This window comes from Carassius auratus, chromosome 12 (genome assembly GCF_003368295.1).
Source record: "Carassius auratus strain Wakin chromosome 12, ASM336829v1, whole genome shotgun sequence".
Taxonomy (NCBI): Eukaryota; Metazoa; Chordata; class Actinopteri; order Cypriniformes; family Cyprinidae; genus Carassius; species Carassius auratus.
The window spans coordinates 17,779,031-17,806,727 of record NC_039254.1 but is presented as its reverse complement, the minus strand read 5'-3'; the positions used below and the strand labels follow the sequence as shown (position 1 = coordinate 17,806,727).

Sequence of the window (27,697 nt, the reverse complement as noted above, 5' to 3'; positions counted from 1 at the left end):
CTGTATGCTTGGAGAAATCCTTTTTTTTTCAGAGAGAAGACTGAGGTTTCACTGGAATATCCAGGTCAAAAAAAAAAAAGCAACATAATATACACAGAAAAACCGTTCACAATAAGGTATATAAAATGCATGTTGAAAATAGATTTATCTACAATATCCATCGATGTAATGGGTGAAATGTGGCACAATGTTTGAGTGAATTCAAATTCAAGTCAATGCAGTGAAAAGGGAGTCAAAATCTCTCTTTACACCACAAATGTTACCATATATGTCAGATTGTACTAAAGAAAAGTACTGGGACTCTAGCTTTAGCTCACGAGCCGGTTTGAATGAAGAATAGCAAACACAGGTCAGAAACTGTGGCTTTGTGAACGGATCTCAAGTGCTTCCAGATGTCTTCGCTGCATCTGACCTTGATGGAGCTCTTTGGCTCATGGACATAAATGAATGAATCTAGTGCATCACAGATACAGGACATGTATGAGATCTTCAGATCATTTTCATTACTCTTTGTGCTTTTCTAAAATTTGCAGATGTTTTTTCTGAATTTCACTTGCTAATCATGATAATAACTTGCTAGTCATTTGCTAGTCATGCTAACAACATGCTAGATACATGCTAGGCACTTGCTTATCATGCTGGAAACTTGCTAATAACATGCTAGTCACTTGCTAGTCATGCTAACAACATGCTAGAGACATGTTAGTCACTGGCTAATCATGCTGGAAACATGCTAGTGAAATGCTAGCAACTTGCTAATCATGCTAATGACATGCTAGTCACTTGCTAGTCATGATACCAACATGCTAGAGACTAGAGCTGAAGATCTTTGTCTGAACCCGACAGGTTCGGTCGGGTTCAGGCTTAATTTATATAATTTTACTCGGGCTCGGGCTTCCGCTCCGCCTTGCAAGGTAAATGAGCAGGCATGTGATGTGTTTTGATTAGTGCGTGAAAGCTGTCTACAATGGATTCAATAATTTTCCTCCACAAAAACATGTAGGCCTAGCCTAATCTTGGTGAGTAAAGGTTTTTCAAATTATAACTAAATATTAATTGAGTATTAAATGCATAATGTAGACAGAGTATATAGGCTAATGTTGGCATTATTATTTTATTTAATGTCAGCTGCTAGTGGTGAAGCAAATCCGGCGGAGCCTTTATCTTAATTTCATTATTGCAAATCCCCATCTTAATTTAGAATTTAACTTAATTTCATTTGTCAAGAAATGTGTTGGCCTATTTACAGGCTAAATGAGCCTATGCCTAGGACTATTTTGAGTGCTGAGATGTTACGATGTCACAGAGGACTTATTTTATTTCTTTGTTCCAACTTCCAAATGGTCTATAACATACGCTAGTTATGGAAAAATTATGTTAAAACATGTATAAATGACTCATTCTTGACAAGAGGCAAAAGAGCTGTGTGCGTGCGCACATTAAAATAATGTCAGGCTGTAAACGGGTTCGGGCTTTTAAAAAGCTGTCAAACAAAATGTACTTGTCAGGCTCGGGCCGAAATTTGTCGGGCTCGGGTCCTGTTGTGCCTAACTTTTAAGGCCCGAAAACAGCTCTACTAAAAACATGCTAGTTACTTGCTAGTCATGCTAACAACATGCTAGATACATGCTAGTCAAGCTAATAACATGCTAGTGACATCACTGGCTAATCATGCTGGAAACATGGTAGTGAAAAGCTAGCAACTTGCTAATCATGCTAATGACATGCTAGTCACTTGCTAGTCATGATACCAACATGCTAGTGACATGATAATCATGCTGGAAACAATTTAACAACATGATAGTCACTTGCTAATCATGCTGGAAACATGCTAGTGACATGCTAGCAACTTGCGAATCATGTTGGTAACATGCTAGTGACATGCTAGCAACTTGCTAATCATATTGGTAACATGCTAGTGACATGCTAACAACTTGCTAATCATGATAATGAGATGCTAGTCATGATACCAACATGCTAGTGACATGATAATCATGCTGGAAACAATTTAACAACATGATAGTCACTTTCTTATCATGCTGGAAACATGCTATTGACATTCTAGCAACTTGCTAATCATATGGTAACATGCTAGTGAAATGCTAACAACTTGCTAATCATGCTAATGAAATGCTAGTCATGATACCAACATGCTAGTGACATGATAATCATGCTGGAAACATGCTAGCGACATACTAGTCACTTGCTAATCATGCTAGCAACATGCTACTATAAAATGTATTATCTATTTATTTATCTATCTGTCTATTTATCTTTTTATTTTCCTGATAGGTTGTATCGGCATAAAACTTTCAAACTAATTTAATATAGTTCAAACTGAAAACCCTCAAACTTTAAGCTTTTAAAACTACTTCAAACTTTCTGGCTAGGCTTTTTCATGCCAACTTAAAGTTTAAAGTCAAAAAACTTTTCTATATAGTTTTATTTGTACCTTATTATATACTATATTAATAGTAAAAATAAATACTTAAAAATAAAATAATGTATCACACTTTCCACAAAATTATTGCGCAGCACTGATAATAATCAGAAATGTTTCTTGAGCAGCAAATCCGTATATTAGAATAATTTCTGAAGATCATGTGACACTGAAGACTGGAGGAATGATGCTGAAAAAACACAATAATAAATTCCATTTACAGCATATTCACACATATAGAAAACATTTATCTTAAATTATAATATTTTACAATTCGTCCTGTATGTTTGTTTAAATAAACTCAGCATGAGCAGACGTCTCTCATCCTAGCCCTATGACTCCAAGTCTTGAAATGATTAAAAGTTTCCTCAGTTATATTTCATAAGCTGCAAGTTCGTTTCTCACAGACTTTAATTCAGTGCTCAGACATCCTCGTTTGGCAGAGCCGGGATTTGGGATTGATTTGTATTCTGCATGGGAAAATCTCCCAATGTCTCGCCCTTTGGGAAATGATAATTCATGTTTTTTCGAAGAGATTGTTTGCCGTGGAAAGAGAAGCTGTTTGTATGGGTGTGATGTGATTTAGTGCAATATAACGTCCAACATTTTGATGAGGCTTTTCTGTGGAAAAAGTAAACTGGTTTGTTGGAATGTGAAGCGAATTCACGGCCGACAATTAAATAAAAAAAATAAATAAAAAAAACAAGCTGGAGGCATTTCATCCATCATCATGCAAACCAATTCAATCTGATGTTTAATGAGATTGTGTTGGAATAGATCAAATAAAATAAAATATCCTCACACAGGAAAATGAGCATTTATTTAGTCAATTAATCTCGACTAAGCACTTATCCTTGACTAATTGAATTCATTATAAAGATAATAATTTCAAGCGTGTGATAAAGTCAATTGAAAAGTTTCCAAGACGATTCTGAGGAATATTTTTATTGACGTTTTTATTGATTGGCATGTATTGAGAGTGGAAATGATTAAGTCGTGTGGTTTGTATCGGTGACACAAACCATCCGTTCTTCTCTAAATGACATTTTATAGTTTAAAAGCTTGGCAGACGTCTCGTTCTGTTCTCACACTGTGCCAGCGCTCCATTATGAGCTCAATATTTTCTGTAGGAAAATTGAATCAAAAACAAACACGGCCGGTTGGAAAGCAAACTGATGTTTTACGGCTACAATAACAGGCTGTGTTTTCTCTGTGGAGGTTTAGAGCCGCTTGTGTGTGACTCGATCTCGCTGAGAAGGAAACAGCTGCTGGACTTAAACTAATAAAACACATTTGTTGGTGATTCCCAGAGCTGGACACAACAGATTTAGTTTACATTGAGTCGCTGTTTGCTGCAGAGAAGCATTTTACATTCAATTCGGATTCATTTGCATATGATAGTTCATTAATAACTTCAGCTTTGCAGAGAGCAAGATAAATGATGGAAGCAGGGCTGTTATCATGAAAAAGGCAAGATTTCTCATGTTCATTTAGTTTATTTTGATGATGTACTAAAATAACTTAAGACAAAAATGAATTAAGACATTAATAACATACATAGACGTATGATGTATATATTAAAATATATATATATATATATATATAAAATAAATAAATAAAAATACTAAAAATTGAATTAAAATGTAAAATATTAAAATAAAAATAAATAAATAATTGATATAATCTATCTGAATAATGATAAAATTAGCCTTTGTGGAGGAAACATTACAAATAAAAACAATAAATTAAACTAAAATAGACTAAAATAAAATAAAATAATAAAATTATTAATAAACACTATGAAATGGCCTTGGATAGAAGATACAATAATAATAATAATAATAATAATATATATATATATATATATATATATATATATATATATATAATTAAAAATATATAAAAATATTTTTCAGAAAAATAAAATGTATTACAGTTCCCTATCTGTCGGTCACTACGAGTTATGTCGACCGACAAATGGGGTCTCACTTGGGAGGCCAATCATCTCTGATTTTAAGAGAAAACGCCAATGAAATTGGCAAGTGGATTAACACACCTGAGCCACTCCCCGAGCCAGCGGGTATAAATAGGGCGACAGGTGCATCCACTCATTAGATTTTTGCTTCGGAGCCGAGTAGTCGATGAAGAAGATCACTACAAAGCCATTCATCTTTGTTTTTGGTAGAGCTGTTCCTGGTCGGTGTGACGGCGCGTTACAGTGGTGTCCCTGCGAGCGGCGATTCCCCTGGGCGCTTCGGCTAAAAGAGACAGTTCTCTAAAAGAGCAAATCACGGACGATTCGCGTCTTTTTCAAGATGCCGTTTCGTCCGTGTCCTTCTGGATGCGGTCGTTTCCTGTCCTCGGTTGACGGTCACGAGCGTTGTCTGCAGTGTCTGGGCGTCCAACACGCTGAGGCTGCGCTCGTGGATGATTCATGCGTCTACTGTGGGCGTATGAACATGGCAGCGCTGCGATCGCGTCTCTCACTCCTCAAGGGGAGTGCAGCAGACCCCTCTGTCGCCACCCGTCCCGGTCTCTCTGGCTCGAGCAGAGGGCCGCCGGCTGGCGCTCTGGGAGATCTGAGGATCACAGTGAGAGCTTCTCCGCCGGGCCACGCCCCACGGACCTCTCACTCCTCACGCAGCGACTGTCCCGTGCAGCTGCCGATTGATTCTGCTGGGCCGTCTCACAGCGGTCCCAGCGTGTCTTTCGGTGCGCCGCCCGAGGACCAGATGTCGATTGCTGCATCGGGGGATGGGTTATCGACCTCTGAGGATGAAGGTTCGGCGGGGCTGCCCCCCTCGGGTGTTGTCGCTACTGCCGAATCGGACTTGGAGTTGTCGGCCATGCTTGCCCGGGCAGCCGTGAGTATCGGACTGGAGGTGACTACACCGCCCAGCCCCGAGCCCTCACGGCTGGATGATTGGTTTCTCGGCGCGGGACGCGGCTCACAACCTCGTTCTGCTCCGGTGCCTTTCTTCCCGGAGGTGCATGAAGAGGTGATGAAGTCGTGGACGGCCCCTTTCACGGCCAGAAGCCGTTCTTCTCCCTCTTCCATCCTCACCACCCTCGATGGCGGGGCAGCCAGGGGGTACGTAGAGGTTCCCCAGGTGGAGAGGGCGGTTGCGGTGCACTTGTGCCCACAAAACGCCGCCACTTGGAGGAATCGTCCGCGCCTCCCGTCCAAGGCCTGTAAGCTGACGGCCGCACTCGCTGCCAAGGCTTACAGTGCTGCGGGCCAAGCTGCCTCTGCCCTGCATGCCATGGCTATCCTGCAGGTACACCAAGCCAAGGCACTCAAAACCATGCACGAGGGTGGTACCGACCCGGGGTTGATGCAGGAGCTGCGCACGGCGACCGACTTCGCCTTACGGGCAACGAAGGTCACGGCGCGGTCCCTCGGGAAGGCGATGTCCACGCTGGTGGTCCAGGAGCGGCATCTCTGGCTGAACCTGGCTGAGATGAGGGACATGGACAAAGTGCGCTTTCTCGACGCCCCCATCTCCCAGGCAGGCCTGTTCGGCGACACTGTCGAGGACTTTGCCCAGCAGTTCTCGGCGGTACAGAAGCAGACTGAGGCCATCCAGCACATCCTGCCCCGACGTGTCTCTCCGGCTGCCACCGTTCCGTCGCGGGTAGCGCCTCAGCCTGCTCGTCGCCGTGGGCGCCCCCCTGCGTCCTCTACGCCAGCTCCGCCCCGTGCTGAGAGTTCTTCGAGGCCGGCGCGTCGAGCCCCGCGCAGGAGAGCGGCGCCCCCCGTGTCACTCCCGGCTGCGAAGTCCTCCAGGAAGTCGACCAAGCGGCCCTGACACGGGCAACTCGGAGATGCGGAGAACTGCTCTTCAGGAGATGGCGAAGACAGCGCCACTCCTTCCCCCGGAGGAGGGCCGGGCGGAGAATCTTCAGTTTCTGTTTTGTTTTGTTCCGCCACTGGCCGGACGGCCAGTGGTACCCACATTTTCAATAAAAGAGCAAATTCTCCTTCCTCCGAGTTGCAAGGCTCGTGGCTTGACAATGAGCGACGCACAGCTTCCTCACTCTCACCCACGACGCCCCCTTTCGCCAGCGGCCAAGAGGTCGCGGTTCGGAGACGCAATGCCTCTCCACGCGTCTCTGGCCAGTTCCTCCGGGAACACGAGGAGTGTGGTTGCGATGACCCAGGACGCAGTGCCTTCTGGGCCTTCCAGCACGACTCCCCATCGCTGCACCACTGCGGGTGCGTCGACTGTCCCTTTGGTGCCACTTGTACGGTATCTGGGAGCGTGGCTTGCGCTGCCCAACCCGTCACGCTGGCTCATCCGGACGGTTCGACTCGGCTATGCGATTCAATTCGCCCGGCGACCCCCCAAGTTCAATGACGTGCTCGAGACTTCGGTGGCAGTCCAGGACGCCCCTGTCTTGCGCGAGGAGATTGCTGTCCTCCTGGCGAAGGATGCAATCGAGCCGGTCCCTCCAGCCGAGATGAGGACGGGGTTTTACAGCCCCTACTTCATCGTGCCCAAGAAGAGCGGTGGCCTTCGACCTATCCTGGATCTGCGAGTCTTGAATCGGGCCCTACACAAGCTCCCGTTCAGGATGTTGACGCAGAAACGCATTATCAGATGCATCCAGCCCCAGGACTGGTTTGCAGCGATCGACCTGAAAGACGCGTACTTTCATGTCTCTATCCTCCCCCGTCACAGACCGTTCCTGCGCTTTGCTTTCGAGGGTCAGGCATGGCAGTACAAGGTCCTCCCCTTCGGGCTCTCCCTGTCCCCCCGTGTCTTCACGAAGGTCGCGGAGGGCGCCCTTGCCCCACTCTGGGAAGTGGGCATCAGGATCCTCAACTATCTCGACGACTGGCTCATTATGGCCCGGTCCCGAGAAGAGTTGTGCGATCACAGGGACTTCGTGCTTCGGCACCTCAGTCAGTTGGGGCTTCAGGTCAACCGGGACAAGAGCAAGCTCTCCCCTGTGCAGAGAATCTCTTATCTCGGTATGGAGTTAGACTCGGTGAGTATGACGGCACGCCTCACCAGCGAGCGTGCCCAGTCAGTGCTGAACTGCCTGAGTTCCTTCAGAGGCAAGACAGTGGTACCACTGAAACACTTTCAGAGGCTCCTGGGGCATATGGCATCCGCAGCCGCAGTCACGCCGCTCGGTTTGCTTCATATGAGACCACTTCAGCACTGGTTACACTCCCGAGTCCCGAGATGGGCATGGCGCCGCGGTACACATCGTGTCACCATCACACTGATGTGTCGCCGCCTATTCAGTCCCTGGTCGGACCTTGCCTTTCTACGGGCCGGCGTGCCCTTAGAACAAGTGTCCCGGCACGTTGTTGTCACAACAGATGCCTCCAACTCGGGCTGGGGCGCGACATGCAACGGGCAGGCAGCTTCAGGGTCCTGGACAGGACCTCGACTGCTTTGGCACATCAACTGTCTGGAGTTGCTGGCAGTGCATCTAGCTTTGCGACGGTTTCGTCCGCTAGTGCTGGACAAGCACGTGTTGGTCCGCACGGACAACACTGCGGCTGTTTCGTACATCAACCGACAGGGCGGTCTACGATCACGTCGCATGTCTCAACTCGCCCGCCATCTCCTCCTCTGGAGTCAGACGTGGCTCAAGTCGCTCCGCGCTGTCCACATCCCGGGGGAGCTCAATCGTGCAGCCGACGCGCTCTCACGACAGCTCACTTTCCCCGGGGAATGGCGACTCCATCCCCAGACGGTCCAGCTGATCTGGAGTCGATTCGGGGAAGCTCAGGTAGATCTGTTTGCTTCCCCCGAGTCCTCCCATTGCCATCTGTACTATTCCCTGTCCCAGGCCCCCCTGGGCACAGATGCACTGGCACACAGCTGGCCTCGGGCTTTACGCAAGTATGCGTTTCCCCCAGTGAGCCTGCTCGCACAGACACTGTGCAAGGTCAGGGAGGACGAGGAACAGGTCCTGTTGGTTGCGCCTTACTGGCCCACCCGGACCTGGTTTTCGGAACTCATGCTCCTCGTGACAGCCCCTCCCTGGCGCATCCCCCTGAGGAGAGACCTTCTCTCTCAGGGGCTTGGCACCATTTGGCACCCGCGTCCAGATCTCTGGAACCTCCACGTGTGGCTTCTAGACGGGACGCGGCAGACCTAAGTGATCTGCCCCCAGCAGTGGTAGACACTATCACTCAGGCTAGAGCCCCTTCTACGAGGCAGGCCTATGCTCTGAAGTGGAGTCTGTTCACGAATTGGTGTTCTTCTCACCGAGAAGACCCCCGGAGATGCCCGGTCAGAGTCGTGCTTTCTTTCCTGCAAGAGAGGCTGGAGCGTGGGCTGTCACCCTCCACCCTGAAGGTGTATGTGGCTGCCATTGCAGCCCATCACGATGCAGTGGACGGCCGGTCCCTGGGGAGGCATGACCTGATCGTTAGGTTCCTGAGGGGTGCCAGAAGGTTACATCCTCCTAGGACACCCCTGATTCCCTCCTGGGACCTCTCTATTGTCCTGGCAGGACTTCAGAGGGGTCCCTTTGAGCCGCTGGATTCAGTCGAGCTAAAGTTCCTGTCTCTCAAGACAGCGCTCCTGATCGCGCTCACTTCCATCAAGAGGGTCGGGGACCTCCAAGCATTTTCGGTAAGTGAAGAGTGCCTTGTGTTCGGGCCGGCCTACTCTCACGTTGTCCTGAGACCCCGGCCTGGATACGTGCCCAAGGTTCCCACTACCCCCTTTCGAGACCAGGTGGTGAACCTGCAAGCGCTGCCCCTGGAGGAGGCAGATCCAGCCTTGTCGTTGCTGTGTCCCGTAAGAGCGCTGCGCATATACGTGGACCGCACCCAGAGCTTCAGAAGCTCTGAGCAGCTCCTGGTCTGCTTTGGAGGTCAGCAGAAGGGGAAGGCTGTCTCTAAGCAGAGGTTGGCCCACTGGATAGTGGACGCCATCGCCTTGGCTTACCATTCCCAAGGCGAGCCGTGCCCCCTGGGGGTGAGGGCCCACTCCACACGGAGTGTGGCCTCCTCCTATGCGTTGGCGCACGGCGCCTCTCTGGCAGACATTTGTCGAGCTGCGGGCTGGGCGACACCTAACACCTTTGCGAGGTTTTACAACCTCCGTGTAGAGCCAGTTTCCTCCCGTGTGTTGGGTAACAGGTAATTGGCGGGAAGGGCTGGCTGGGTGTCTCGCTTGCTGCGCCATTCCCCCTAACACGGGGATGTGAGCGCCTTCTTCTCCCAGTAGAGTTCCCCGGTTGGCGTACCCTGGTCGAGCATCCTCCAGCACCCTCGGCGTCAGACTTGGCGGAGCAGTCTGTCGCCAGGCCCAGTACTGGCGTTAGCATGCCCGGAGCCGGTCAGCCCCTGTACTGGGCTAGGTGTCCATATGGCTGGGTTCCCTACGGGTAATCCCATATGTGTTTTCTGCCACGGTAAGGTTTCCCTCTTGGCAAACCCGTGTCTTCCCTTGACAGATCGCTCTGTCAGTCTCTTCTGGCAGCCGTTCCATCCCTACTCCAAGGTAGGACCTGCCTCAGAGACCCTTTCCATATGTAGTACTGCCCCCTGGGTCAGTCCATATCGGTATATCCACATGTCACCTCCCTACGGGTAGGATGTGGTCTCCGTAGCGACCTTTCCTAAAGGCTCGCTTCCCCATTGTCTTGCCAGCTGAAAGAACAAATAGGGAAGATTTGAAGCAATCTTTCACTGAAGGTTGAAATCCCTTCCATTTACTTTATGTGGGCGGAACAGCAGCATGGCCTTCTCCAGCAGCGATGTACTCACCCTTTGGCCCCTTTGGTACCAAGGTCAGTGAATTTGCGCTGGGGCTTTGGGAAGGTTACGACCTTAAGCGTAGCTTTTGTGGCACGCCAAGGCTTGTCAACAATTGCAGCGCCTCAGGGTTGTGACGAGGTTCAGGTTATGGCGTTTTCCATAGGACCCCATTTGTCGGTCGACATAACTCGTAGTGACCGACAGATAGGGAACGTCTCGGTTACGTACGTAACCCTCGTTCCCTGATGGAGGGAACGGAGACGTTATGTCCCCATGCCACAACCTTGAACCATTCGCTGTTGCCGGGACACGTTCTCGGCTCCTCAGCGTAAAACCTAATGAGTGGATGCACCTGTCGCCCTATTTATACCCGCTGGCTCGGGGAGTGGCTCAGGTGTGTTAATCCACTTGCCAATTTCATTGGCGTTTTCTCTTAAAATCAGAGATGATTGGCCTCCCAAGTGAGACCCCATTTGTCGGTCGACATAACGTCTCCGTTCCCTCCATCAGGGAACGAGGGTTACGTACGTAACCGAGACGTTTTGTGTGCAGTTTGTTTTTTTAATTAGAGTTCTCAAACAATCAGAAACAAACCTGTAATACCTCTAATGTTTTCAATACATGCATGAATATAATGTTTTAATAAAACTGTTCCCAATCAGCTTCACTGGGAATATTGGCAATTTAGAGATGACAGTGACAAGGAAAAAGATGGATGATACCATACAATCTCATGCAAAAAATAAATAAATAATAATAATAAAATAAACGTTTTCATAAAACTTTCATGTGCAGTTTTTTAACTCTAAAAATCACAGCTGTCAGTCAAGCAATTAGATAAAAATTCTTCAACTAAACTTATTGCTAGAGTTAATAACTGAACTGTTATTAAATCTCATTATCTCCACTTCACTATGAAACCTCATTATGTGCACTGAAAGCATTTGTAGATGGATCTCTGCTTCAGTGGGAAGCAGTTTGGTTGTGTGTCAGTTTTTCCTTCATGGTTTTGGGTGGATATTTTCTGCTGTGTGGAGATGGAGCTGCCAGAGCGGCTGCCAAACTGGTGTCAGCGCGAGAGAGACGCGTCTCCCTGAGAATCCATACATACGCCGGGATCCAGCCGTCTGCACACAATTACACAGAACAAAGCCAGCTTTGTGTTATTGTGATGTGAGGCACATTGAGATGGAGGACGTGGGCTGAACGTCTTCAACACAGACTCTCTTTCAGTGATTCCTCGCCTCTATATCCCTGCCGCCAGCTGCAGATGCAGTCACATACACGCTTACTGCTCAAACATAGAGAGCTGTTAGCAACAGAGATGTCAGAGAATGGCAAACACATGTGCTTTATCTCTATCCGGACAATCAGCAGCTTTATTCCAGTCGTTTTGGGTCTGTTTTAGGCTCTTAAAGCATGTAGGATGCCAGATAAAGAGGATGGATTGGTCAGTGTGTGCAGTTAACTTATGGCAGATGAGGGTCTGTCTGAAGAAGTTCATCATGTATTGTTGATGATAAGATGTTTATGAACTGTCTTGTGTTTTAGATTGAACTTTGAAAGTGGCACGACCTAAACAATGAATTATTAAAATATAGGCGCTGCTAAAAGAGATGCCGTTTTCATTTTGTTTAAACTGATGCACTAAAATAAATATACAATTAATAATAAATTATTCATTAAAATATAGAAAATAAATGTTAAAGATAAAAATCGATAAATGATAAAACATTTTTAAAAAATCTAAATAAGGTTTAAAATAAAGTTTTATTTAAAGCCTGTCAGAGTTTATATTTTCATGCATATGGAATATTAAAATTAAATATAAATAAAATTAAGTAATTTAAATATATATAAAGAAGAGATTAGATAAATTATCGGGGCTTTATTTGGCAATGTATAACAATGATTAAAATTACTGCGAATTATTAAAATATTATCTGAAAAATAAACTTTTTTTCAGTCTGAAGATAATCTTTCCTCTCAATATTATGGAGATTAGAAATTTATATTAATTCAAATTAATGTATTTGTTCCACTATAAAAATCAGCAAAAAGCTAAAATTTCTAAATTATATAGAAATGAGATTAAAATCCACCATGACATCACTGAGATATTTTTATAGGTTTGATTATTATTTTGAATTAGTTTTTATGGTTATATTTTCCCTTATATTTTCCATATGTTTATTTGTTTATTGTGTAATTTGTAATTTTCCTAGCCTTTGTCTATATTTTATTATGTCTATTATAGACAGTTGTGCTCATAAATTTACATACTCCCTGCGGAATATATTAATGATTTTAACAAAATAAGAGAGCTCATGAAAATGGCATGCAGTTGTTCTGTCCGGATGCTGTTTATCAGAATGGACCGGTCGGCATCAGCGTGTGTTCTCCTGGGCTCATGTGTGTGTGTGTGTGTGTTTGGTCAGATGCTGTACCCGCTTCTCCCCGGCGTTCTGGACAGTCATGCGTTCTCTGACAGCGGGCAGCTGCAGGTGTCTCCTCAGGTCAGACGCGTGCTGGACGTCCTCAGTCAGAGTCTGCGTCTGCTCCGAGCGTTCGACGTGCATCCAGACATCAGCGCGCAGCTCTTCTCCTACCTCTTCTTCTTCATCAACGCTCTGCTCTTCAACCTGCTGATGGAGAGAGGTGAGTGAGTGTGTGTGTGAGGCAGCAGATGCGGCTGATGTTCAGCTGTTTCGCTCATCTCATGCGACGCTGCTCTTGTGTGAAGGATCCGGAGGAGCGTTTTACTGCTGGTCCCGTGGAGTCCAGGTCAGGGCCAATCTGGATCTGCTGATGGACTGGGCTCACGGAGCCGGACTCATGGATCTGGCTCACACTTACCTTCTCAAGCTCTCCTCGGCCGTCAATCTGCTGGCCACACCGAAGGAAAACCTTCTGCAGGTCCTGCTTCTGTTCCCTCAGACCACTCTCATCTCAATTATCTTATTGTATGCATGCAGAAAAAGTCATTATTTCACTGATTCAACTACTTTACATCAATATATATAAAACATTAAACACTTAATACACATTATGATTTCTTTGTTATGTGGACAGTAGTAAATTAGATGAAATGGATGTGTAAAAGTGTAGATGCAGTGAAAGAGAGGACATTTATTTGCATTAATTTTTCAAGCTTTGCTGTTTGTCCGCAGCATTCTGATCGTTCCTGCTTTATTACACACGCATTCCTCTCTCATCACAATCTCTTCAGACATCAGGAGTTAGTGTGGAGCTCAGAAATAATTAACAGGAAATATTACTCATTAAAGGATAAAGCTTGAAGAACACAAAGACTCTTTCACGGTCATAGATAAAGATTACGTCTGTAAATGACATCTGACAGATGATCCCGACGGGACGTCCCACTAAAGACACACACTGCAGTCACAGATGCTTAGAGACTCATTAATCATGAAATCTGTTGTATTAAAGTGTTATTTGTGATAACGTGGGTTTTATATGCAGAAAATAATTATTATATTAATATCATACTACATTATTTTAAAAATAAAAATGAAACCATAATTAAAATATATTTGAAATATTTGAATATTTGAAATAAATGTAAAATATAAAACTACATGAAACTGAAATAAAATATAAAAACTCTTCCAGCTTGCCAAAGATTTATGTATATATACCTTATTATCTTATATATAAAATATATATATATATATATAAAAATCTAAAAGTATATAATATTGGAATTGAGCAAACGAGACATTTATATATATTTAATTAAAATAAATTATGGCAGTGCAACAAAAAAAAAGTCTAAATATTTTACAGTCATTACTTGGATTAAACTTGTCATTGACCCTTAATAACATCATAAAATCCTTTGTTTTATTTAATAACTATGAGATACTGTATCAAGTCTTATTTGTGATAAAGTGGGGCATTATATGCATAAAATCAATCTTTTCTGTAACTTTATATCTATCACAAAAGAAGAAGAGATGCTATAGTAGAAAGCAGTGTATTCACTGTTAGGTAGCTGTGTTTACTGCTTGAAATCAGAAGATTTCTAGCGTCATTCTGTGAAATCAGATGATTTCTAGCAGTACTCTGTGAAATCAGATGATTCTAGCATTATTCTGTGACATCAGATGATTTCTAGCATTATTCTGTGAAATCAGATGATTTCTAGTGTTACTCTGTGAAATCAGATGATCCTAGCATTATTCTGTGACATCAGATGATTTCTAGCGTTATTCTGTGAAATCAGATGATTTCTAGCAGTACTCTGTGAAATCAGATGATTTCTAGCATTACTCTGTGAAATCAGATGATTTCTAGCATTATTCTGTGAAACCAGATGATTTCCAGCTTTACTCTGTGAAATCAGATGAATTCTAGTGTTACTCTGTGAAATCAGAGGATTTTTAGTGTTATTCTGTGAAATCAGATGATTTCCAGTGTTACTCTGTGAAATCAGATGATTTCTAGTGTTACTCTGTGAAATCAGATGATTTCTAGTGTTACTCTGAAATCAGATTATTTCTAGCGTTATTCTGTGAAATCAGAGGATTTCCAGTGTTACTCTGTGAAATCAGATGAATTCTAGTGTTACTCTGTGAAATCAGAGGATTTCCAGTGTTACTCTGTGAAATCAGATGAATTCTAGTGTTATTCAGGGTGTGTGATGCCGAGGTGTTTGTGTGTAGATGTCGTGGAAGGCTCTGCGGATGGAGTTCCCGTCTCTGAACGCTGCTCAGCTCCATCACATACTGAGAGAGTACGAGCCGCGGCGCTCCTGTCCCGCAGCGTGGACACCCTCCGGCGACGAGGACGAGGCACTCGCAACCGGTACATAATCACATAACACTTTAACAAGCCTTCCAGAGTCCCTGTTATTACATACTCAAGTGATCTCTGTGGAGGAGTGATCATGAACGCTGATGTTTGTGTGGTGTCTACAGCTGATATCCTGGAGAGCTTCGATCAGCATCCTCCTCTCGTCCTCCCTGCAGACGGCTTCATACTGCAGCTGAGAAGAGCAGTCAGTGAGACGCAGCTCATTACACAGCTGCAGCGCTTTCAGAGGACCATCAGAACCATCACCACCCCTCAGGTGCACTCCTCTTTCATCTTCATTTCCAATACATTATTTTGAACTAGTAATATTTTATTCTGTTGCATAACAAAATATTCAGTTTTATTATGTTTGACCAATAAATGGCTCATTTAAAGCAGTTCTTTTAGTATCACTGAGAATCCATTATAGGTTTTATTCATATTATGAATTATGTTTTATGTGATATCTTCCCTGTTTATTTAAATTTTAGTTTAGTTTAAATATTTTGTTGTGTGGTTTTGGAACTTATATATATTTATACACGGTTATTCCTCAAATAAAAACCGGTAGTCAAATAAACGCCGGGTCTCTTATATTGGCCGGGGGCGTGATCGACATGGACAAATAAAGGCCGGGGGAAAATTTGTGCAGCAGAACCAGATAACGAACGTACACAACCACTGCCGAGTGGGTTCTCGAGTCAAGAACCGGTTGCAGCGGTTTTCGGATCACCAGTACACTGAACCGAGAAGCGTTTCTGTCAGATGCATCCGATTCGAGAACCGAGGAGCTGTTGATACTGCGCATGTGTGATTCACTGTGAAGCAGACCAGGGGGGCAGGGTTTCATATTTTAGCATTTTTTAGCTGTTAGCATTCCATTGACTCCCAGTCATTTTGGCGTCTTTTTGAAAGCGAATAACTTTACATCCGAGGCATTTAAAGACTATATTTGTCCATTCATTATTTCTAAAGAAACATGAAAATGTTTAAAAGGCTCCATTACCTTGTATCTTACGTTGTGGCCCCGTAGAAGCAGTTTTTGTAAGAAATAAGCTAACGATTGCATCATAACCTGCGACTCTCTGTCGCACAGTAGAGAAATTACCGTATGGACAGGAGGAGAAGCTCGCAGGTAATCTTTTAACGTCTATGAGGCAATCAGGGGTACGTGGAGGCATGAAGTCAAGGGGGAAGCCCATAGAGAGTCCATAAAAGCAACGGGACAAAATTCAACAACGTCTGCAAAATTCGGTGGGTGATTCAGATTTCTCTTGGCACAGCGATTAGAAGACTTAAAGATTGCTCACGTGACATTTACGTCATCAAGCTCAGTTTGAGTCTGCGCAGTACACCCGATCCCCAGGAAGTGTGTGCTTCTAATTGACTTCACTTGTCTCCATTGAATCCAATGGGGTCGCGGTGTCCATTTCTCTTACTGTCTATGAAGCAGAATGACACACAGCTCGTCTGAACCGAACTGATTCTTTTGGTGATTGATTCTGAACTGATTCTGTGCTAGTGTTATGATCTCAGTCCACTCGAACGCTATCGCTTTTCATTTAAATCAATGCGTCTTCGGCATTGATAGCTAGGAATAAACTGACAAAAGGGGCTGAGAAAGCGCAGGTAGAAATAGCAGGAAGAATCAGGGAAAAGGGGAAACAGGTGAGAGGATAGGGTCAGATAAGTGTAAGTGGGAACAGCTGGGACTAATGAAGTTAAAGTGATGGTGTAGAGAGAGAGTGTTTAGGATGACCACTAGAGGGGGACAGAGAAAGGAGGAACCCGGATCATGATAATTTGAGGAATTACTGTATATATATATATATATATATATATATATATATATATATATATATATATATATATATATATATACAGGTGCATCTAAAAAGAAAGTAAATAAATCTAAATATAATTCAGTAAAACCTAAATTCGGTTTCACAAAATTAGATTTAGTATTTTTAGAAATTATATTTATTCATATTTAATTTCCAGTTTATTTGTAGTGCCAGAGTTTTATGTTATGATTTTTACCTATATTTTTATTAACAAATATTTGAATCTTTTTTTTCATTTTAATTTCAGTTAGTTATAGTAATTTTGTTGTTTTTGTCATTTTATTATTATTATTTTAAAATGTCTATAGTTTTTCATTTTATATTAGTATAATTGAAATACTTATAGTTTTTTAATATAGTTTTTATGCTATTTTTTATTTTCTGTATTCAATTTTATTTAAGTAAAAAAAAATATTGTGTTTTTTGTCATTTTTATTAGTTTTCATTTTCTTGAGAATATATGTTGAGTTTTATTTTTTGTTGTTGTTGTTTTAGATTGAGTTATTTTAGTGTATATAATTCTTGCTTGGGCTGAAATAAAAAACATATGTGTAAATATTTTTTATATTTTGTAATAAAGAAATTTAATTTAGAGTTGATTTAATATATTTGCATTTAACTCATTATTATAGTACCACTTATATTGTCTTCATCATCTCTGCTGATGTTCCAGCTGGCCTCTGCAGTGCCGATGGAGGCCAAGCTCACTAAGCTGGAGCTCCACCCTAAAGCTCATCTGGAGGCGGGTCACACAGAGATGGTGATTCCTCACGCCGGAGCCAGTGACCTGAGCTCATGTGAAGCTCTTTTGACCAGAAAGCTTCAGAGTCTTGAGCTACAGGATAAAGATGCAGCACGTCCGGCACTGGACCCGTCGTGTTTACTGACTCCACCGAACACGCCGCAGGACCAGGAGCTGACCGACTCGGACACGGATTCACACCAGCACACCTCCACAGTCAGAGCGGAGGAAGGTGACGGGACGCTCGGAGCTCTCGGTCTCCATCAGTGCTGTGAACGTCAGCTGTTTAGTGACACAAGCTTGTGTGTGTGTGTGTGTGTGTAGGTGAGAGCGAGGAGGGTGATGTGTTTGTGCTGGAGCTGCAGAGAGCCGTGTGTGGCTTGGGTCTGATGCTGGACGCAGAGGTGAGCCAATCTCTGAGATATGATTGGCTATCAGAAATATTAATGGGATAGTTTGCCTCAAAATGAACATTTGCTGTCAGTTTAATCACCTTCAGGCCAGTAAAGAAGATTTATTGCTGAAAGCTTGGTGTTTAGTGATTCATCAAATGCAAGTCAATGGCTGTGGATGTTGTGGATGTTTCCTGAAATACAGAATGAATTTAGGACAATATTTCTGTGTCCTTCACAGGAAAGCCCTTCTACTGTGAGCGGGATTTACATCCAGTCAGTGCTTCCAGACTCTCCTGCCGCTTTATCCCAGAGGCTGAGAGCCGGCGACCGGATTCTAGCCGTGAATGGACTGAGTCTGTCCGGAGTCGACCATCAGACGTGAGGAGAATTACAGCTGTGCATCATGCTATTCCACCAAAGCAAATGATGTTTTTGTGCATTAAGCCAACAACGTTTCTTGTTCTTCTTTTACCTTGTAGAGGTCGGGATCTCATTAAGATGTCAGGAGACAGGCCTCGGCTGCTGGTTGCCAGATCTCACAGTGCTACAAAAGAAACAAGGACAAAGCCTTCTACATAAAACCTAGTGTTATTTAAAACTCTGCTTTTACCCTTAAATAGAGATGCATAAAGAGTGGACAAAACAAAATGGCAAATACAACTTTTTTAACATCTGGTTTTATATGTACAGGTTGCTTGATTTGTGTGTAATCTTTGCATTTTGTGATTAAAAATATATGGAAACTATTAAAATAATTAATTGCTGCTTTTTTAATTTATTGCATAATGTATCAAATGAATGGTCAGCTGCAAAAGTGCTGCAGAGTTTTAGTTTGACTGAAACATTTTAAATGGCATGTCATTAATTTCTCGTGATAAACTCAGAGATCGTTTTATACAGCCTTTTATACATGCATAAAACAAAAAAACTTACAGCATGCTTGGAAACAAAAGTTTATGTTTTTGGAAAACACTAAGGCTGCGTTTATTTGGTCAGAAATCAAGTAAATGTTATGACATATGATTGCAATTTAAAATAGCTGTTTTCTCTGTGAATACATTGTATAATGTAATTTACTGATGTGATCAAAACTGAATTTGCAGCATCATTAGTGTCACATGATCTTTCAGAAATCATCATAATATGCTGCTCAAGAAACATTTGTCTGTGGCTGAGATTAATCTGATTTATCGATGAATTTTGCAGCAAATTCAGTTAAGAAAACAACTGTGTGCACAGTATAATTATCTTTAACTATCTTATCTGACCCTATTGCACAAGTTGATACATATGATTAGACATTCTTTCTTTTTTTTTACTTTACAACTTGCCAAAGAGTTGCGTAAGAGCCTCGTTTGTGATTGCACACAGGTCCAGCGCGAGAAGCAGAACTATATATTCAGAGATCTCGCGGTATTAGAGACTCTACAGCAGCTGTGAGTTTTAGTTCCCCGTTTATTTGTGGAGTGCTTGAGAACATGACGGAGGCTGAGCTGTACTCGGTGCATAAGGGTGTGTACGTGCCGACGCATTTACACCCTCCAGAGAGTCTGAAATACTGCGAGGAGTTCACTTTCCGTCCAGACGACATCCTGATCGTCACTTACCCCAAATCCGGTGAGTCCCAGTCATGCAGATTATTGTAAAAATGCAAGGTCGCTTCATAAATTGCAATTAAGTCTGCTATTGCAAAAAAAGTGTTTAATTGTATTGCTTGTGCACTTGTAGCTAATATGAATGAAATAAAAGTGCACTTAAGTAGCTGCTTTAAATACCATTTCTTAACACACTTAAGTAGTGCGCTGTAATAATGTCATAATGTATTACTCAGGTTTTAATAATCATTTGTTGTGTTTTCACTTGGTTTGATGTGTTGGCTAGCATACCAAAAAAGCACATGAAGACAAAGTACGTGATTATCATTTTAGATGTAGTGTTTCATTTATTACAAATGGTGCTGTAAAACGATTAATCGCTTTCAAAATATAAGTTTTTGTGTACTGTGTATTTTTATTATGTATATACACACACATAAAATATTTACATTCATATAGCTAATTTATATTCTAAATAAATATAGTATATAAAATATATAGATGCATGTGTGAGCATTTATATATTTATATACATAATAAATAAACATGCATACATTATGCAAACAAGAACTTAATTGTTATGCAATTAATCGCGGTTAATCGTTTGATATGACAAATTACAACTAAACTTCATATATTTTAAATGTAGTAAAATGTGTAGCTAGAAATACATTTAAATACATGACGTACAAGTTTCAATAGAAATTAAATTAAAGTATATTTAGTTTATCATAAACGCTTGTCAGTGTATTATGCAGTAATTACATATAAATAAGTATATCCATCTTAAAGTAATTAATCATAATCATATTTATTATTCATTTAAACTAGGCTATAATATATTTATATGTATTACTGGTTAATAACATGCATTTAAGTGTCTAAAAAAATTACATTTTGTTACATTATGTTCTACATTATTTGTAGTATATTATTTCCATAATAATATACTTTATACTAAGTACTGTTTTTAAAGGTTTGATAAAGTGTACTTTTTAAGTTTACTTACAAGATTTTGAAGATAAATGTAGTTCTTTTTACTGTTGTGTGGAGGTCAATTACAGTAAAATACCGTTTTTTTAATCTAGTCTTTAATGCATGTGCCATGTCTTAGAATTGCACTGTCTGTTGGTTTAGAAACACTTTTAAGCCATATTTCTCTGTGAAAAGCTGTGTTTTGCTCCACACACAGGCACAACATGGATGCAGGAGGTGGTTCCTCTGATCGTGAGCGAGGGTGATTTGACTCCGGTGCTGACGGTGCCAAACTGGGACCGAGTGCCATGGCTGGAGGAACATCGGGCGATCCAGCTCAATCTGGAGCAGAGAGCTTCTCCACGCATCTTTGCAACTCACTTCCATCACCACATGATGAACGAGTCTTACTTCAAAACAAAGCCCAGGGTAAAAACCCACTCAATAAGTCACACGCTGCATGTGCGCTGGTTAATTAAATGCATTCAGATTATTGTGTGCTTCAGGTTCTATATGTCATGCGTAACCCCAAAGACGTGTTCACATCCTCGTATCACTACTATGGAATGGCCTCATACCTGGTGAAGCCAGGAACCCCAGACGAGTTCATGGAGAAGTTCCTCGATGGAAAAAGTATGGCTTTCAGCTCTATTTCCAAACTACAGGCTAAATATGTTCATTGTATGAGCATCTTAAATTATAAAACAGCTTTTTCCAGTGTTTACATTTGCAGAAAAACGTGTGTATAATGCATGTGGACATATAATACATTTGAAAGGTGTTATAAAAATTCAAAATTTGCATGTAGAATAATTGTAGGCTACTGTTAAGTTTAGACTTAGTTTTGTTGTTATGCGTATGGACCCAATTTTTCCTCTTTGTTTAGTGATGTAGCCATTATTTTGTCAAATTGACCTAAACATGATGTCTGTTATCCACAGTCATGTTCGGCTCCTGGTTTGATCATGTCAAAGGCTGGATTAATGCTGAAGAAAAGGAGTCCATACTTCATATTTTCTATGAGGAGATGATCGCTGTAAGCTTCCATTTATCACTTTGTTTTTTATTAGTTTATGGGTTTCTTTAATCTTTCAAAAAGAGCAGGGTAAATTGATTTGGCTTTACTCTTGTTAAAAATTATATTTTAAAAGATACTTACTACTTGGTCAAAAGATTTCTCTGTGAAATGTCAAAGACTCAGTTTATGCAATCAGTAGAATTAGTTTTATTTTATATTGACCTACAAATGTGACCCCGGAGCACAAAAGCAGGCTTAAGCCAAAAATAAATTGTATGGGTCAAAAAATTATAGATTATTTTTTTATGCAAAAAATATTTTGGAAATGCCCTACTGCAAATAAATTAAATGTAAATTTTTGATTAGTAACGTGCATTGCTAAGAACTTAAGAACAACTTTAAAGGTGATTTTCTTTGTATTTTGATTTGCTCCTTCAGATTCCAGATTTTCAAATTGTTGTATCTCAGCCAAATATTTATCCAGTGTGTTACTCAGTAACAGGTTATCTCATGATGACAGCGTGTTGTAACTTTGGCAAGTAGTCCAAGGCCATTTTCAAGGTCTCTCTGGTGCAATGAACGCTTACTCATGTCCTTTTATTGAACTTCGAGATGTCCAAAGTCCTCTTAAGTCCTCCAGCAGAACGTCCCTTTCTCATTTCTCAAAGAGCATTTCAAATGAACAAAGCGTGTTCCCATGTATGTTTAGTTTTGTAACAATAAATGTGGATTTGGGATGATTCAGTTTTTTTTTTTTGGTGCTATAAAATATTTAAATCCACATAAAGTTCTTTATGGTTTTTAACATGTGATCATACAAATCTTTATCAGGATCTGAAAGGATCTGTGGAGAAAATTGCCAAGTTTCTTGGTAAATCTCTGAGTCCAGATGTGACGGAGAAGATTGCTGACCACTGCGTCTTCAAGAACATGAAACAAAACAAAATGTCCAACTTCTCTCTGGTTCCGAATGAATTCATGGATCAGAAGAAATCTGAGTTCATGAGGAAAGGTAAAAATCTCATAATTCAGCTCGAAGCAGCTGAGCAATAACTATTTGATTGCTGTGTTTGAGGAATAGATCATTCTATAAGAAAAATCTCTTAGTTTCACTCAAATACCATTTGACTGTATTCAGGCATGCCACGTTCACAAAGAGACTTTTCTTGTCTTGTTTTGCTCTGTCAGGAATTGCTGGGGACTGGAAGAATCATTTCACTGAAGCCCAAGAGGAGCGGTTTAATGCTGTATACAAGGACAAGACAAAAGATGTCAAATTCAAATTTATGTGGGACTGAAAAAACACAAGCATTTAATCGTATCTGCTTTTAATAAACCTTTGGTGCACATTTACCACAAAAGACAGGTCTACAAGATAAATCTTTTTTTTTTTTAATTGCTTTTGAAGACCTTTTTAAATAAAAGACAAATAAATTATTCATAATTGAATTGATAGTGATCTTTCCGTTTTATTTGAATTGTATGATTAAAACTATCACTACACTGGAAATTATTAATAATCATTACTGTACTGTTTATGTTGTGTGCCTTAAGAACATAAAATTTGCTTTTTATTTATTGCATAAAGTATTAAATAAAGGGTTGGGTGGAATAAATGCTTAGTTTTAGTTTAGGTTTTCCTGGTTTTTGGTGTCCCCGGTAAAGATCATGGTCTTGCTGACCAACATAAATTGAATCATAAACATCATCGTTTGAACTTTAAGCATACTGAAGTTGATTTTAACATTTTACATTTTAAACCACCAACTATCACAATTAGTTTTTCCGACCGAGGTTTGCATATCTTATTTTCATGATACATATAACACTTGCTATAATATATTTACTGATTCTTGGTTAAATGGTTTTTCAATGCACACTTAGGCTTGTTTGATAAACTATTAGCATATGCCATTTATATGTTTGAAAACTGCTAAACTTACCCCAAACCAGCTCAAACTGTGTCCACCCGCCCAAGCCTTTTTTCCCCCGCACAAATTCAAATCAAACTCCTGTGCCCGCTAAATCTGGCAACACAAAGTCACAAAGTCCATTCGCTGTTAACCGTCTCCACCACCATAGACACATATTCACACAGGCACACAATATAAAATATACGATGATAAATATAAAAATCAATACAAAATACCTATATAAAACACTATTTATTTACACGATTAATACTGAAAGAACTGCTATTACTGCACATTCACTATATAACATCTAGGTTACGTATGTAACCATGGTTCCCTGAATAGGGAACGAGATGCTGCGGTGACGTCACCACGTATGGGAACACCTTCGGTGTGACGAATGTCTGAAGCCCTATACCATCCCGCCAATCCTATTGGCCAAATAGCGCTTGGCACCGCCCTACGCATGCGTACGCATCGTATACCTGGGTGCCGCGCGCCATTTCGCTCAGATTTCATGACTGAAGAAGAAGAATGCTATCAAGGTATGGCACGGCTAGGACCGCAGCATCTTGTTCCCTGTTCAGGGAACCATGGTTACTTATGTAACCGAGATGTTCCCTTTCATACGTCACTTCGATGCTGCGGTGACGTCACCACGTATGGGAACGCTAAACCATAACCCCTGACGTACCTGATAGCTGGGATCCGAGGAAGCATCTGCTCAAGCGGAAGGAACCCGGAAGCCAGGAGCCATCCTCACATCCAGACGGTAAGACTTGATAAAAGTTCTCGGTGAGGACCATCCTGCCGCAGCACAGATATCATCCATAGAAGATCCACTGAGAAAAGCTTGAGAAGAAGCCACTGCTCCCGTGGAATGAGCTTTAACTCCTAAGGGTGAAGCAAGTCCGCGCGCCTCATAGGCTAAACATATTGCCTCCACCAGCCAATGGGACATGCGCTGCTTTGTAACCGCATGGCCTTTATTCTTATGTCCAAACAGACAAACAGCTGGTCAGACTCACGCCATGGGGCTGTACGATCCACATAAGTCTTTAAAGCTCTAAGGGGAAAGACTTAGATCTTCTGACCCCCCCCCTCAGCAGGGGATAAAGCCTCCAGGACCAAAGTGAAAGGGATTAGAAGCGACCTTAGGAACATAATTAGGCCTCGGTCGCAACAACACCTTCACGGAGCCCGGTGCAAATTCCATGCACGAGGGTGAAACAGAAAGAGCCTGTAAATCCCCAACTCTCTTGAGGGTGGATAAAGCCATAAAAAGAAGTGTCTTCAGAGTCAGGATTTTATCCGGTACAGTTTCCAAGGGCTCAACAGATGCCCTGATAACCCTGCAACACAATGGATAAATCCCATGAAGGAACTCGCACGGGGCGGAAAGGCCTCAGCCGTCACGCACCCTGTATGAAACGAGAAACCAGTGGATGACGGCCCACTGAGGTACCGTCTATATATTCGTGGTAAGCTGAAATAGCTGCGACGTAAACCTTAGAGTGACTGGCGTCACTCTATCCGAAAAATGATGCTGAAGGAACTCCAGCACTGAAGCCACTGGGAAGTAAACTGGATCCACATTACAATTTTCACCACGCCCACAGTTTCCACAGATCTGTCCTCGGGTGCCAAATCAGTCCCTGTGCTTGTGATAATAAATCCTGTCTGAGGGGAAACTCCATGGAGAGCCCGCTAACAGACTGATCAGGTCCGCAAACCACGGCTGTGTGTGCCACCGCGGAGCCACCAGCAGCAGCTGTTCCACTCTGTCCCGCCGTATTTAGGATAATACCGCTGGGATCAAATTAATCGGGGAAAAAGCATACAGACTGTTCCTGGGCCAACTGTGAGCTAACACAGCCAAGCCCAGGGGCGATGGGGGCATAGGGAGAACCATACTGGGCAATGCGTAGTCATGCTCGACGCAAATAAATCCACTCTCGTTTTTCCGAAAATCTGCCATAAGAGATTCACCGTTTGGGGGTGTAATCTCCATTCCCCTTGTTCCAGAGCCTGTCTGGATAGCAAATTCGCTCCGAAGTTCAAACGTCCAGGGACATGAACAGCTCGGATCGACAGAAATTTGTTCTGAGACCAAAGAAGAACATGTCTCGCCAGCCTGCACAGGGGGCGAGAGCGTAATCCTTCCTGATGATTCATGTATGACACAACCACTGTGTTGTGTGATCTGAGCAGCACATGACGGCCGATCAGCAGATTCGTGAAATACTGGAGAGCCAGAAAAACTGCCAGTAATTCCAACCTGTTTATATACCAACTGCGTTGTGCCGCTGTCTACACTCCGTGGGCTGGGCGCCCTTGACAAACAGCTCCCCAACCGGTCAAAGACGCATCTGTCGTGACAGTCTCTCAGAAAGCACAAATCCCCAGCCGAACCCCGGTTAGGAGAAATTTGGTTTGCATCCATAGTTTTAACGACATCACACACCTCCGTGTCACCGAAATCGTCCAATGCTGAAGACAACGGGGTGAAATAATTTGTCTTTTCGCCCACCACTGAAAAGGGTGCATGTGAAGTAATGCCAGACAAATTACGGGGAATGCCACCTCCATTAGACCTAAAAGTCTGAGGCACAATCTCGCTGTCACTGTGCGACCCGCTTTGAAGCGCCGCACACATGACGCAATCGACTGAGCGCGCGGGAGAGAAAGCTTTGCTGTCATTGCGCGAGAGTCCAATTCTATTCCCAGAAAGGTTATCCGTTGAGAGGGGATTAAAACACTTCTCTAGAAATTTGTGCGTAAGCCCAGGCTGTTTAAGTGATTCAGCACAAGATCCTGATGAGAGTGTGCTTGAGTCTGCGATTGCGCTAACACCAGCCAATCATCTAAGTAGTTCAAACATGAACGCCCTGGAACCGCAACGGGGCCAGAGCTGCATCCACGCATTTTGAGAACTACGGGGTCGCAATCCGCTGTCTTTTTTTTTTTTTTTTTTGGTACCACAAAATAACGGCTGTAAAACCCTGCCTCCATCTGAGAGGGGTGTACATCTTCTATAACCCCTTTGCTCAGCAGAGTTGACATCTCCTGTCGCAGCACCGCTTTTCCATCGCTTACCACCGTGGAAAGAATTCCGCGGAAAGGAAGCGGCCCTCTTAAAAACTGAATGGTGTATCCGTGACAAATTGTGCGTAACACCCATTGAGAAATGGGTTCCACGCGGCCCGAAACAATACTAGCGGTTTCAAAATTTTCGCTTCCTGCAATGCTGTCGTACACGTTAAAATGTCCGGGCATGAAAAGCCTGCGGTGTTCGTGCACAGGGGAAGTGTATGAATAAGAGCCATTGCGTACCGTTGTGTATAATCCTGAAACGTGTCCACGGCAGGAATTAGGCCAACAGATTGAACATCGGGCTCTGCCGCTAGCTAAAAAGCGGCGGCTGTGCGAGCCGTCATAAATGGGTCGTCTGTGTAGGACCCTTGAATCACCCCTCGAATTCTGAAAGCTGGATTGCACAGTGTCTGAGGGAACGTTTGGCGTTACAGCCTGATCCAATGCTGCTCGAAGCACTGTTTGCTGCGAGACAATGTCAATGTTAGAGCGTGGGGACTGCAGTGAGAGTGTTGGATGTGCATTAGCAGTCCAACAGCACTCTCTAGTGGAGGGCACAGTCCCTGGCAAACATGATAGCTCAGTTCAATGACGTGCGCTGATACGTCGAAACCTCTTGGTGGAGGTCCGTGAGAAGGGTAGCGGCTCACTGGGGTTTACCCACCACGCGGCTAGCCACATAAATAGCTCATAGAGGAAGGGAAGGCGCGTTTCTCCTGTCCGCTCGGAGGGAGAGAACCGCGTATGCCGGCCAGAGACTACTCTTTTTTTTACCATAGCCATAGGCTATCACGGTAGAGAACATGTAGAGAGGCTGCTAAGAACCTCTCATGAGTGCTTCCTCGTGATAAACCCATTATACGCGAGAACGCGAGATGAATCCTAGGGCACAGATGATTCGCTTCCCTGAAGGAATGAAATCTGAGCGAAATGGCGTAGGGCGGTGCCAAGCGCTATTTAGCCAATAGGATTGGCGGGATGGTATAGGGCTTCAGACATTCGTCACACCGAAGCTGTTCCCATACGTGGTGACGTCACCGCAGCATCGAAGTGACCTATGAAAGGGAAAATAAAATTCATTCCGTCATCAGATTTGAAAGTCGCTCAAAAGGCTAGTTCAAGGTTGTGGCTTCAG

At 43.0% G+C, this 27,697-nt stretch overlaps 2 protein-coding genes across 2 annotated transcripts in view; both read left to right on the top strand.

Annotated features, from left to right (window-relative positions):
* radil2b (Ras association and DIL domains 2b) overlaps nucleotides 1-18,739 on the top strand; it is a 33,782-nt gene extending 15,043 nt beyond the window's left edge. Inside the window, exons 9-16 of the mRNA XM_026277387.1 lie at nucleotides 12,611-12,830; nucleotides 12,916-13,088; nucleotides 14,858-14,999; nucleotides 15,113-15,264; nucleotides 17,505-17,805; nucleotides 17,898-17,977; nucleotides 18,207-18,346; nucleotides 18,448-18,739. Of these exons, the coding sequence (XP_026133172.1) occupies nucleotides 12,611-12,830; nucleotides 12,916-13,088; nucleotides 14,858-14,999; nucleotides 15,113-15,264; nucleotides 17,505-17,805; nucleotides 17,898-17,977; nucleotides 18,207-18,346; nucleotides 18,448-18,547 (1,308 nt within the window). The 3' untranslated portion in view covers nucleotides 18,548-18,739. The remainder of the gene's footprint in view (nucleotides 1-12,610; nucleotides 12,831-12,915; nucleotides 13,089-14,857; nucleotides 15,000-15,112; nucleotides 15,265-17,504; nucleotides 17,806-17,897; nucleotides 17,978-18,206; nucleotides 18,347-18,447) is intronic.
* A 615-nt stretch (nucleotides 18,740-19,354) lies between these two features.
* On the top strand, nucleotides 19,355-22,917 carry LOC113112029 (sulfotransferase family cytosolic 2B member 1-like). Its single transcript, XM_026277386.1, has 6 exons — nucleotides 19,355-19,585; nucleotides 20,756-20,967; nucleotides 21,045-21,171; nucleotides 21,480-21,574; nucleotides 22,388-22,568; nucleotides 22,745-22,917. The coding sequence occupies exons 1-6, from the start codon at nucleotides 19,447-19,449 to the stop codon at nucleotides 22,852-22,854; spliced, it is 864 nt and encodes a 287-aa protein (XP_026133171.1). The 5' UTR covers nucleotides 19,355-19,446; the 3' UTR covers nucleotides 22,855-22,917.
* The last annotated feature ends 4,780 nt before the right edge of the window (nucleotides 22,918-27,697 follow it).

Coding starts and splice junctions, on each gene's coding strand:
- LOC113112029 (XM_026277386.1), top strand. CDS start 19,447: ATGACGGAGGCTGAGCTGTACTCGGTGCATAAGGGTGTGTACGTGCCG. Junction 21,172..21,479: donor GAAGTTCCTCGATGGAAAAA/GTATGGCTTTCA, acceptor TGTTATCCACAG/TCATGTTCGGCTCCTGGTTT. Junction 21,575..22,387: donor TCTATGAGGAGATGATCGCT/GTAAGCTTCCAT, acceptor AATCTTTATCAG/GATCTGAAAGGATCTGTGGA.